Here is a 12,918-nt window from a genome sequence, read left to right on the forward strand (position 1 = left end):
GTTTAGAAACTGTAGCTGTCAAGCTAGGAAGCTGCTTAATGAAAACTAAATACGCACACAATATAAATTCCACCACAAGCTTTCTACTAGCATGAAAACACCGCATGTTTTATCAGGATTAAATCTAAATAGATTACTTTTATCTGCCCTCCATCTCAATCAGACTGTTTGACAGAAAGGAAATCCTGAATTAAGTATCATCTGTAGAACGGTAATTTCACTAAAATGTTCACATGTTAAAAATGAATCATCGAACAGCGGAGGCACAACTGAATCACTAAACAGCAGAGGCACAAAGCAAACTCTACTGCAGCATAAAAAAGGAAATATTAAGTCACTTCTAGGCCCAGCTTCAGAAACCAAGTTATCCAAGAAGAGATTATTGTAAAAAAACTCAAAACAAAACAAACAAAAAACAGAAAAAGAAAAAAACAAATCGAAGTCTCTTCTGATAACCCAGTGAGCCAGTTACATGAAAAGTAGCTAACAAAAGCCCAATAAGGAGAACTAGTTTTATACGGATAAGTCAGTACACATCTATTCATCCCCTTTCAACAGTTCCAAAGTAATTTACTAAAATAAATGGGACTTGGTAATGAATTGATTACATTAAAGAAAGACACCAAAGTTACGATGTTATTAACAAGATTACACAAGACTAGAAGGACATAATGCAGGTATCAAATCAACAAGAAAATCAATATTGAACAGAAATAATCTATACAAATTACTTCAATCATCTAATTGAAATTATTAAATATTAAGGGATATCAGTCTTTGGCATTTTTAGAATTTGAAAAAGGTAAGTTATTCATAAATCAAACTGAAAAATTTTAACAAAATCTGTGAAACTCATTTAATATAGCTCAGTGCTTGAATTTCAGGAAATATAATACTTAATTTTGAAATCACAACTTCAGAGCTAATTCTACAGTTTCCGCCTTACGATTTTCATTTTTTGGCTATGGATTTCTCCTGTCCTCACCAACACCAGAGCACTTGATACTATTTATAAGCAGAAGCTGACAGCTGCTATCTACCAGAATTATAGATGACAATTTCTAACCTCTCAAAATCTGAAACATTTATTTATTACAATGATCAAGAATTTCTTAACAACTTCCATAATTCATGCCAAGTATCCTATTAGAAAGGAAGGCATTTGCTCTAGGATTGTTTATTTTACTCTTCATTTGCCTAGCTTCGACTTCCAGCTATTAGATTTTTGTCTTCTGGATAGATGTTTCCATTATCAAAGTTTTGGGTTCACTGTATCTGCAACTTTGTATTTTTTAGATGTTGCTCTGCAGACTGCATACAGTATTGAAGCTTGGTAAAAGTAAATACAGAAATATCAACTACCGACTAGAGACTGCCCTGTACCTAGAATCTGTTTTACACTTGCTGGTATTAAAAATAAATACATAAATAAAACAATTCTTTAATTTTCTTGGTTTATTCTTGATATCACGCACCTTAAGGTACTTTATTCCCTACGTATGGCCTAGATTCTTGCTCCTAAATATATAAATCCACAATTTGCTATATTAAAATGCAGTTTCTCTATGCACATCTTACAAGGTAGTAAGACTCCTTTATGTTGTTCATCTTTTCTCTTGCTGCCTACCATTCATGTAATATTTGACTATTCGGCAATCTATCAAAGCTTGCATCTCTTTTTCTAGTACTTTCTAGACTATTGGAGCCTCCATTTTGCAGGATCTACTGAAAAAAGAACCAAAGTAGGTTATATCCACAAGAATAATTTTTAATGTATGAGTTCTGAGCTTAAAACATGAATTAAAGCATGTCTTGTTAATTTTGTGCTCTTCTACTCCAACGCAAATGTGATCCCTTTGTCCAAGATGCTGCCTTTACAATTATGATACAAGTCTACAATGCTTCTTCCACTTTGCTCAGGGTTGAGCAGTGAAGATTTGCCTGTTGAAGCTCCACATCCTGTTCTGCAGCATAAAGCAAGAGAGGACTGGAACAAATTAAAGTAGATATACAAACCCTGCAGCTGCACACTACCTTGGAAAGCTGAATTCCATCTCTGACGCTGTCCCAGAGATATTATGCAATGATACACAAGTTGTGAAATGTCATCTTAAGTGGCTGTCACTGAGTGTGTTCGGTTTATTTCCCAGTGTTCGATTTGAGGTCCTAGACCTGGGTGTAAGATTTTATTGCAAGGCCTGCAAAAACAACAGCTACTTACAATCACAACTGAAGTCTGTAAATGTTTTTGGACATACAAATAATAAATATATTGGAAAAATTAGGCCTGAGAAATTTAAAGTCAGACATCTTGCATTCAGTTGATCTCTGTAATTGTAACTACTTTGCCCTATGATCCTAGTTTGTAAAAAATGGGAAGAATACTACTTCTAATCTGAGCAAAGTACAACAGTTCAGCTTATTCACGAGTTATCAGCTATTATACTGATTTACTAATCACCAAAACCAAGAAAAAAACAATTAATAGTTCTGTTCCTAGTGCAGAACTTCAGTGGTATCTAACAAAACAAGAGGCCCACATACCAGTAATGAGATAAAAACAGAATACTGCGTAGCCACATTTCCATGAACGCTATTCAGAATATTTGATAACTGAAGCAAAATCCTTATTGCAAAAGAACATGATCATGTAATTTAAAATTCCATAAGCAAAACAGAGAGATCACACAAGCAACCTTAATTTTGGTATTTGCTAGTTTAGGAGCCTTGAGGTTCTTTTAGTTGTTTATAGCTTTAAAGTTCTTTCAGACAGAACATGTTGCTTAGCTCTTTAGGTATTTAATACCAAAACACTAGAAGAAAAATAATTTTCATCCTATTATACCATATTGACAGTGACATGGGTCATTAACAGGATTGCATCTTTCAGGTCTCCTACTTCTCTAGATTATGTAAAGCAGCACAATGCAAAACACATATAAACCAAATGTATTTGTTTATAAACAATGGAAATTCAACATAGATATATCCTGTTATTTCTGGAAGTTCTTAGAGGGGAATGAAAAGTTTTATGATCTCCCAGGCACAAAAATGCCAAGAAACTGAAGCAAGGTAAGAATTTTTCAAACAACCGAAACCTGTATTTTGATACGAGCTTAACTTAAATTCCTAAAAAGCTGGTGAGAAAAAACGAACCCTGTAAAATCACCAGACACTTGGTCTTTCATTTAATCATTGGTAAAGCTCCTGATCCACTTGCTTGGGGAACTTTTAATATAGACAGGGAAAAGGATGACTCAGTATTTTCGTTATTTCAAACATTATGCATGAACAAATAGGAAGAAAGTCAGTTATTAAAGAGAAAAGCATCCTGCTCAGAGACACCTTAATGCAAACTGACGATAACACGTAGAGAGTGAAAAAGCTGAGTTTGACCAGTCAAATTCAAGTCAGGAAGGAACTGTTCAAGCAACTTTCTTAAAAAAGAAACCCATGCTAAAATAACAAGAAAAAATACAACAACAACAACCCCAACAAAATGCAAAAGTCCCTCAAAACTCATTTCCCCAAAAGCAGATGGGTTGAGAGTGGGCAATGACTGGCAACACTATTGAAGACAAGAATAAGTTCCTTACCACCATGTGTTTAATTGTGCCTGGAACTATGCCTTAAAGCAAAGCAAGAAGCAATTTTTTGTTAGTCGGATGGACCCTGAAGTATCCCTGCCATCTCCAACCAACATGAAACTTCGGTGACCAGCTTGCAGACTGCCAGATACAGCCAGCAAATACTTCTGATTTCATGAGGCAAAAAGGGACAACTAAGAGATGGTAGATTATTTATTAAATCATATCTATGGCTCTACTGGGATAGCCTGACTTCAGGCAGATTTTTAATCAGAATTTATCAGAAAAATTTTAGGAAAAAAAACAGCTTTGTAGCAGACATTATCAACACTGTCTTACTAGAATGCCCCAAAGCTAAAGTTATGTTAGTACCGTAGGAAACTTTAAAGTGCATTCATACATGTATTTTCATAAAGCTCAGGAGATGTAAGTGTCCATAAGCAGGTTCTTTACTTGAATTTGCAAGAATTCTCTTAAAATTGCACTCTGTTGATGCTACAAGAAATTTTTAGTCATGACACAGGAATAGGATCTATGTTACGATCCATCTGGCTTAGTAGGTTTATATTTTCCCTCACCACTGGCTTTCCAGTCACATTCACTGCCGTTGCATCATCAGTTCCAAATAATTTTTAAATCGTGATGATGTGTGACACTGAAATTAAGGCAGGAAGTCTGCAGACGCCAGACTATCCATTTCTTAAATAAAAAGTTGTTCTTAATAATCCTTTATTGTTCTTATTTATAAGTTGTTCTTAAATAACAAGTGGTTCTCATTACTATTTCACAATAGACTTCTGAAACGTCCACATCAGATTGGAGCTCCATTGCCTTGTGTAATGGAAATGATTAAACAGTCTCACTCCAGGAATGCAAAAGCTAAGTGAAGTGGTATTAAGATAAACAAATGGTAAGTGAAAGTACTGTTCCATTTTTGATGTAGAAGAATGATAGACACTGACTTTAGAAAGGCAAATGAAGAAGTCTGCAGCAAAGCTAAAAATCAAATCAAATATCTTGAGTCAGCAAAAGCACATTTCCCAAGAAAAATATCCCATCAGAGAATGGCTCAGTGGAAAAGAAATGTAACACCTCAACATCTGAAACTATTACCTATATTAGTTTACCAGTTCTCTACATTCTCTGCTTTCTGCAGCAAATCATAAAACGTCTACTATGCACTGAAATGAAGTCAGGCCCTGATCTACAGGAATCATCTGAATACAACACAAAAATGACATCAGAAAAATCTAGGTTAAATATATATCCATGAATTCTATTAGCAGAAAAGCTTACTCTAACAGAACACTATCCCATGGAGAAGTGGAACTAGAAACCACAGTCTTTTCTTGATTCTATGCACATCACATCATACCTCATAGCTAAAAGCACTGAGAAGTCTCCTCAATCAAGGAGAAAGGGACAACACTGCCTTTCCAACCTGAAGACAAAAAAAAATTGCTTTTGTTTTCAATAATAGGAAGTAGAGCTGTGTTCACCTTCTCAGTTTCCAGCCTTTTTATTTCCACTCTGCCTTCACTAGGTTAAGACAAGCAGCAGCTTCTGTTACGTTTCTTGTGGAGTATCTGGGCTTCTAGTCCTGTGGGGATAAAGTTACTTCTACTGTATGTGACATACACCGTTAGTAGAGGACTCATTAGGATTAGAACATCATGGTTCTCATTTATAATTTAGTCAAATCTAAGAATATGTTCCCAAAGATTTTTAAAGTGCATCTCTGGGGTACCTGCCAAAGGTCAAAGTACACTTCCAGTTCCAGAGCTATGGTGAAGTCCAAGGTCAAGTTCTCCAAACTCTGACGATGTCATTTTTTTCAGTAAAATACGAAAGAATGGAAAAAAGAAGGAAGAATATTTTCATCTCAGATAGGTGTTCAATAGCATGTTATTTTATGTTATTTTTTCCTGAAACCTGAATTTTTACTATAATCAGTCTGATGACCTGTCACTCCATATGGTTTAACTCCCACAAAATTATGAACAACTTCAAAAAGGGCTTCACGAGGGAAAAAAGCAACCTTAACTATAGATGATGTTTCCAAATCTGACTGCTGTGATCTCCTCTCTTATTTCTTCATTGCACACCTTCAGATCCTACGTAACAGAAATATATTTGCAGATCTGGACTAAGTTCTAAACACGCAACAACAAAAGTTTCAGTTGCTTTTATATATATACATATGTATATGTATACTTCTTCTTATAACAAGTAACACCTAAGAAATAAGATAACTGAATTAAAAAAAAAAATTGTATTTTTTCATTTGTTTACTTTGTACATGCCATCATTTTTCCTATACATATCTATTTCTGAAATGGTTAGAAAAAGAATTAAAAAAACCCACACAGAAACAGGCAAAGGTAAAGTCAACTAGTCTTCCTGAAATTTCAAATGCTTAGTCCATATTTACAGCATATCTTATGCATTTGCTTTTATCGATTTGCCATAGCTTGTTAACATGTTATATTCAACACATTAAGAAGTCCTTTTATTCTAGTCTGTAGCCATTCCTCCTCTTGTCGGCTGTGAGATTGCCTTCAGTAACATCTGCTTATCTGCAGAGTTGCCGCTGTGAATTTCTATCTATGTACGATTTTTAGCCATACAACACAATTTCATGGGCACAGAAAGGACTTTCAATGTTCTGATGTAGTGACAGGCAGACAGTAATAAGTTTAGTCCAGTTGTGGGTAGGTTCATGCTGTGCTTGCAAGATAAATTTCAGTGGATGGCTGCATTTTGGACACTTTAATCACTACGTTTAATCTTAAAGTATTAATTAAAATAATAATTAAAATAATTAAATGACCTACTTTCTTCTTGTGAAAGTTGCAATTTCATAATTTCTTTAAGAAGATACAAATACCACCTCTTCAAACTACCTTACTGCTTTCTTTTGATTGCTTTAAATCTTTTAGCATATTTGTATATATTTTTAAAAAATTATTTTAACTATTGAAGTTAGTGTTTAGATTACTACGAATATGAACAGTTTACTGACTTTCCTACCTTCTCACACAGAAAACATTATGTGTGGGTATAAGTACATTGGGAGAAAAATAATTTACTCTTGAGATCAAGTTTGTCACCAAGAAAATACAACTTAAGCAGTAAGCATTTCCTAGTTTCAAACCTGTAATCCAACAGGAGGAAAACCAACAACAAACACACACAAGTAACAACAACAAAAATGCCACCCCCCCAAATGAACAACAACAACAAAAACCCAACCCAAATACATTTATCAAATTCATTTTACATTAACAGTTTGACATTGCACAATAGCACTACTGGGAAGTACACTGCAATTTTGAATCCCTGAATATGGAACAGATATACACTTAAATTCATATAAAAATCTGGAATTTTGCATTGAGTGATTTTCATTACAGCAGTTGTATTATTTTCACACAGAAAGTTAAAGTGTGTATTTCGTTTTGCTTCAGGAGTCAGCAGTATTTTACTAGCTCATGGATAATCCTTTAGGAATAAAACATATCAGTAATCATCTTCTGCTCTCCTCTCCTTCAGCTTTTAACTATCTCAGTGAAAATTCGAACCTCTACTTTGTTTTCTGTTTGAGAGAGATATGTACAAAATATTCATGTGAGATAAAACCAGAATAAAACCAGAAGAGTGATGACAACAACAAAAACGAGGTGAAGCACTGCAGGAAGGCATATGATACCTTACATAAAAATCCAGTGTTATTTCTCTCCTTTTCTAATTATGAGTTTTCATGAACCTCATTATTGTGAGAATCTACATGTGCCTGTGCAGAGGATTTAACACTCTATGTTGTTAAGCAAATAATACTAAAATTTTGCAGAAAGGCACTTTGTTTGACAGAGACAAAAAAATTGTTGGAGCTCATCAAACTGAAAGTCCATATCCTGTCTAAGACAATGACCAGAACCAGATGATTCACAGGAAGAATCTTCCTAGTCCCTTTATTGTTGACTTCTGACCTGAAGCATGTGTCTTACATCACTTACATTTTTTTTCCCCTGGCTACAGAATCCCTGGTTGTTTTTACTCATATAAATAATATTGCTATGCAAAGGGATTACTGTAACAGGCTCCAAAAGACCTAGGAGTATCTATGTCCAAATAATGAAGCTAGCAGGTCAAACCCCCACTTTTTAAAGACTGGTTTTAAGCAATACATTACAATACGAAGACAATATATTTTATTACATTTTATTAAAGCAAGCTCTGCATTGCAAACCCAACAACTAGGCTGCAGCCACAACCATTAAAGGACAGCAGATAGCAAGGAATAAGCCCAACGCTGTTACTAGTTTGTACGCCAGTTAAGACAAAAAGCAACACTGCATTTGCAGTCTTAGAGGAATTCCACTGGAACAGTTGCACCATGTTTCTGTATAGAACACATTCCTTGTCCTTTAAAGGGTATGCTATCTTATACTTGAGAAGGGTTTCTTTCTTTTTAACTCCTGTAATTGAAAAGTATTGTTTACTGCCGATTTAAGGCTTGTTTTGACGAAGAGAGAGCTGATGAGGCACTCAAGAGCTTGTATTAAATCAATACTAGTCAGAAGTGAGCAGCTTGTATATGCGCTGTGGGATACACTTGCTCACATATTTATCTTCCATGTTTTGAGAGAAGGTTACAAATATTTTTATATATATATATACACACATATAAAAGAGTGCCAGTGAGCAAGCTCACATTCCACAAGAAGTTTTCTGGCTATGTCAGGAGTGAAGTCCACCCCCTACTAGACAAACCTATTTTTTTTCAAACAGAAGAGGATATTATCAGAGAAGTCCGTGCTGATATACAGAAACCAGAGATCGTCAGGGCTCGGTGAGGTGATGAGCTGACGGGTGGATGGCGCCTATTATCTCCACTTCTCAATCCAAGTTTTCCTAAAAAACCACAGGGGGAGGAGAAGGCTCCAGCTCAGCAGAAGGCACAGAGGACAAGAAAAGGATTAGGAGTGAAGAGCAAGGAAAGGAAGGATAATGCAAGAGATATTGCAGAGGTTTCAAAGAGCTGGAAAATAGTTTCTAGATTAAAAGACGAACTTGTCAGTAGTTTAAAGCAACATTCGGGTTTTAACTTCTGCATGAGGCTACTACATAAAATAACTCTGAAGCAGGAAACTATTCACCGAAAGGAATTTACCTTTACTATATATAGAAAATATACTCAGGTTCAGTTGTTTCAACGTTTCTTGGAATTTTAAAATGTTTCAAGCCTTAGTTCGGCAAGCGTATCACCCTCTACCCAGCCACCAGCCAGGGGAACCCGAAACTAAGTACAAGGGGAAGCTGGTGCATGAAACTCAGCTTAACTGCTTCTACATCAAACCTGGAGGTAAGACAATATTACCTAGTTCTGTGCACACAAACTGTACTGGTATTTCCTTGCTTGGATAAGTATTCCCTTTCTATTTAAATAGAAGAGTTTATATAATGTATGAAATGATACTAATAACTTATAGTTGTGGATAATGTACTGTGAAGTCCTGTATGTGCGATCACACTACCACAGGATTTAGATAATTCTGTTAATTCTCAAATCTGTGGAGTCAAAAGATGGGTGGCTTCGCTTGGCAATATATTGTCTTTTGAGTATCTCATGAACATCGCTTTCCCACTTCTGCTTTGACATGAGAGAAAAAAAAAAAGGCAAGTAAGTATAAGGAATAAAAAAAAAAAGTTTTGTTTCATAGGCGATGAGGCTAAGAAGATTAAAACATACAAAAGCTCAAAATATTAAATGCACATGTGAAGGGAGTTATGCAAGAGGTTTCTAAAAAGCAACTAGCTCTGTAATATTTTCATTTGCAGAAAAAATATATATGCATTCATGTACATATTTACACTGATCTGGAAATATCTACCATTTTATACTATACAAGGAGGTGTGTATGAAGTAGAGGGTATACAGGTAGTCACATGAAAAGAACCTATTTAAAAAAATAATTATCTGTTCCAACTTGAACTCTTGAGCTTTACTGCATCATATGCCTATCTTATCTTGAAAAGATGTCCGGAATTCTCAGTGCTGGCAGTACACACTCAGCCCTAAACGTCCAGACAAGCTAATATGTTGCTTATATGCTGACATCCATAAATGGGAAACAAAGACTGTGTCTAGTAGATACACACAGTATTAGACTCCTTTCGTTCTATACAGAAACTCATCCGCGACTGCAGGATGGTTGATACATGCTTGTAATTCTATTCGATATACTTTTCCTACCAATTTGTTTGCCCAGGCAGGAATACAGTTCCACCACGCACAAAATAATTACCAGCCATCAAAAAACTACATAGCTTTGTTATCTTAGCTCCTTAGCCTGTTTCTTCTCACGTGACATATAGTTTCTCTGACTTTCAGATTGGATTCCATCATTCCACATAACTGAAAACCTACGTTAGGATTACTGCACTACTTTTCCTTACACCTTTTTTTTTTTTTACCACCTTCATCACACAACAGAAACACATCATTAGAGCAAAAAGGTGGCTGCAGTCATCATAGTTACAGCTGCAAAAAGCCACAGGACAAATGCAAAGCATTCTAAGCCCTTTGCTTTACTCAGGCTTCCACAACTGCTAACAAATCTGCAGGGCAGGAAGGCTGAGGAAGGAACAACAAAAATACCCTTTTAGGAAAGGCTGAATAGAAGTATCTGTGCTGAACTGGGTGGGGTGACAAGGGATACAGTTTTATGCATCAAAACTCATATCTTAAGGCCTTCACAACTGGCATGTACAATTCACACTGAAAACATATATTGTATTTAAAGGAAAATATTAATAAGGCAGCTGCAGAAAAAATAAACCCAGAAATACTTACTAGTACAAAAAATTTTGCTTTAAGAAAAACAAGCAAAAAAGGGATAACATAGTTCTTCCACTGCATTGTTTGTTTTACTTGAAACCTTAAAAACCTAAGTCATTTACTCTCCACAATAAGCACAAAAAAAATCTCAAACACTCTAAAGTAGAACTAACCAGTACCTGCTAATTCTAGAATCACATCAATGATTTAGTGTGGTTCGGGCCTTTGCGTGTCATTTAGTGCAGCCTTCTGCCCAAAACAGGGCTAGCTTCAGTGAGACAGACAGTTAGGAAAAGAAGAAATTATGATCAGCTACAAGTTACAAAAGAAGAATATATACTAGGGCACTTTTTCAATTATTTCTTAAGGTAATTTGCATATATGTACACTCTACAACAAATTATCCTGTCCTTTTCACTACATTAAAAATCCACTCCTGGTTCTATAGACTCAAGCAGAGCTTAGTTACAGATTTCAAAACCAGGCATATCAGGTTGTAAACTCTAGAACAGGGAAGCCAACTAACCACGAGACAGCAAGATCACGATTTCCCATCTCAAACACCACCTGCCTTCAGCCAGCCCTGCTGCATGTCTGTCCACACCTGACTGCAAAACAAGGTTTAGTTATGCCATCAAGTTACAATAATATTTTTATATCTCAAAAGGCAAGCATGAAAGATTTTTTAGGTATTCTTGAAAATTAAAATGAGAAATAGAAAGCATGAAAATATAATAAAACATAAAATATGTACATTTATATCCTTATAAAAATTTTAATATCTATAATAATTTCCAAGGGGCAGTTTATTATTTTTCTTGACATTCTGAAAATATTTATACCATCTTCTAAGCACACTAAAATCATTAGTGTGTTGAAGTATAGACCACAAAGTGAGGAACTATATGGGAAACGCAGTAGGTAATTAGTAATGCTTTTACATATGCTTTTATAAACTGGTCTAAGAACAGATAATTTCTGAGTGTAGGTACAATGAAATCAGTAAACTCAGTGCTAGACAGCATCTCACGTGAAAAAAAAATCATCACTGTGCATCTAATAAGCAAGTTTCTTCCTGCTCCGGTTTATTTGCTTCTCTCCAGAAAATTTACACATAACAAACTATAAAATAGTTTGTGGGACACAAAATGTAAAACGAGTTTCCAAAGAAAATAAGGCATGCAACATGCCAAGGCTCATGCTGCAACCTCAATTTTTGGGGTTTAGAATAAATTCTTATTACAAAATTTAAGTATTTTCAGTATGCATATTTTCCTTTTAAATTTTAAAAAGGAAAATATTATCTCTGCTTGGCACTGTTAACATTCCAATAGCCTCAGCAAAACTGAGGTTTCACTTTAAGGTCGGTAACATCCAGGGAAGGTAATTTTGACCGATGCTGCTGTTTTGTCTTGCTGGATACATGATGAATTTTTATAATGCTGATGAAAGGAGAGAAAGTGGAATGGGAAGAAGGAGGAACAATTTGTTTATTTCTCTGAGACAAAAATGTCCCCAAGGACAGAACCTCAGGTAAACCACAAGCATTTGTATTCTGAACAAATGGCAGTAGTCAGCCCATGCAGGCTTTAAAAAAAGAAAAAGGCTTTAGCCAAATCTGTTTAGCAAACAACAGGCTGAGAAGCACATACCTACACTGAGGGCAAGGCCCTTGTGCCAAAATTACTTTGAATTTCTTTAGTTGGAGCTTTCACTTTTCAAACACTTCTGTTCCAAATTAAAACTCTGAGAAATGTTTCTCAAACTACATAAATATTTTCTTCAACAAAGCATGAAGGTTCTAGCAGGCCAGAATAATAATTTTGCAATCAAACTTAACCTCAAAAAATTGTTCTTAAGTTATTCAGCTGTAATAAAAACAGAGTATTTTGTTTAACGATGCAGCAACAGAAAGCCATGTAATATTTCTGAACAGCAGACCACTGAGTTTAGAGAAATACAATACAAATTGAGTGAAGTTAAAAACATTTAAAGGTATTTGTTTCAAAATTCAAAGAGACAAATGTGCATTTGAGGAATAGTCATTTGAATACACAGTGTTCACCCTGTTGGGTTTTTTTCTGTTATTGGACCAGATACTGTATGTTGGCAGGTAGGAGGCTGATAAATAAGGCTCTCCATTTTAAACTGACAATTTTACTGAAACCAAAAACCAAACAGAAACTCTATTATATCATAAAAACAAAGCCTTGAATATCTATTTTGCTGTCTCAATGGAAACAATTGAGCAAGTAGTTGTTTATTGGTCAATATGCAGAAGGCTGAATCTAAATATATACACAAGTAAATTTAATCAACAAATGCTGTTTTCACACTTGAATAAAAACATACGTCAGAAGGAAGAAAATATTTAAAATACTGAATTACAGAATATACAGCATATTTCAAGGTAAAAAAGACACTATAGTATCCAAAAGAAGATTGTTTTTAATGACATATTCATTTTTACGTATCACCCAAATTCTATTA

At 35.0% G+C, this 12,918-nt stretch overlaps 2 protein-coding genes across 35 annotated transcripts in view; one reads left to right on the top strand and one right to left on the bottom strand.

Moving 5' to 3' along the window:
- Nucleotides 1-12,918, bottom strand: part of DCP1B (decapping mRNA 1B) — a 46,583-nt gene that overhangs the window by 24,208 nt on the left and 9,457 nt on the right. The window lies entirely within an intron of this gene.
- CACNA1C (calcium voltage-gated channel subunit alpha1 C) overlaps nucleotides 8,249-12,918 on the top strand; it is a 488,413-nt gene continuing 483,743 nt past the window's right edge. For 9 of the 33 annotated variants that reach the window (XM_071817651.1, XM_071817713.1, XM_071817673.1 and 6 more), the window contains exon 1: nucleotides 8,258-8,952. In XM_071817651.1, the coding sequence (XP_071673752.1) occupies nucleotides 8,823-8,952 (130 nt within the window). In that variant the 5' untranslated portion in view covers nucleotides 8,258-8,822. Of the gene's footprint in view, nucleotides 8,953-12,918 lie in introns of all 33 variants that reach the window. The other 24 variants (XM_071817786.1, XM_071817697.1, XM_071817666.1 and 21 more) reach the window with 10 other exon arrangements.

This window comes from Patagioenas fasciata, chromosome 1 (assembly GCF_037038585.1).
Source record: "Patagioenas fasciata isolate bPatFas1 chromosome 1, bPatFas1.hap1, whole genome shotgun sequence".
Lineage (NCBI taxonomy): Eukaryota > Metazoa > Chordata > Aves > Columbiformes > Columbidae > Patagioenas > Patagioenas fasciata.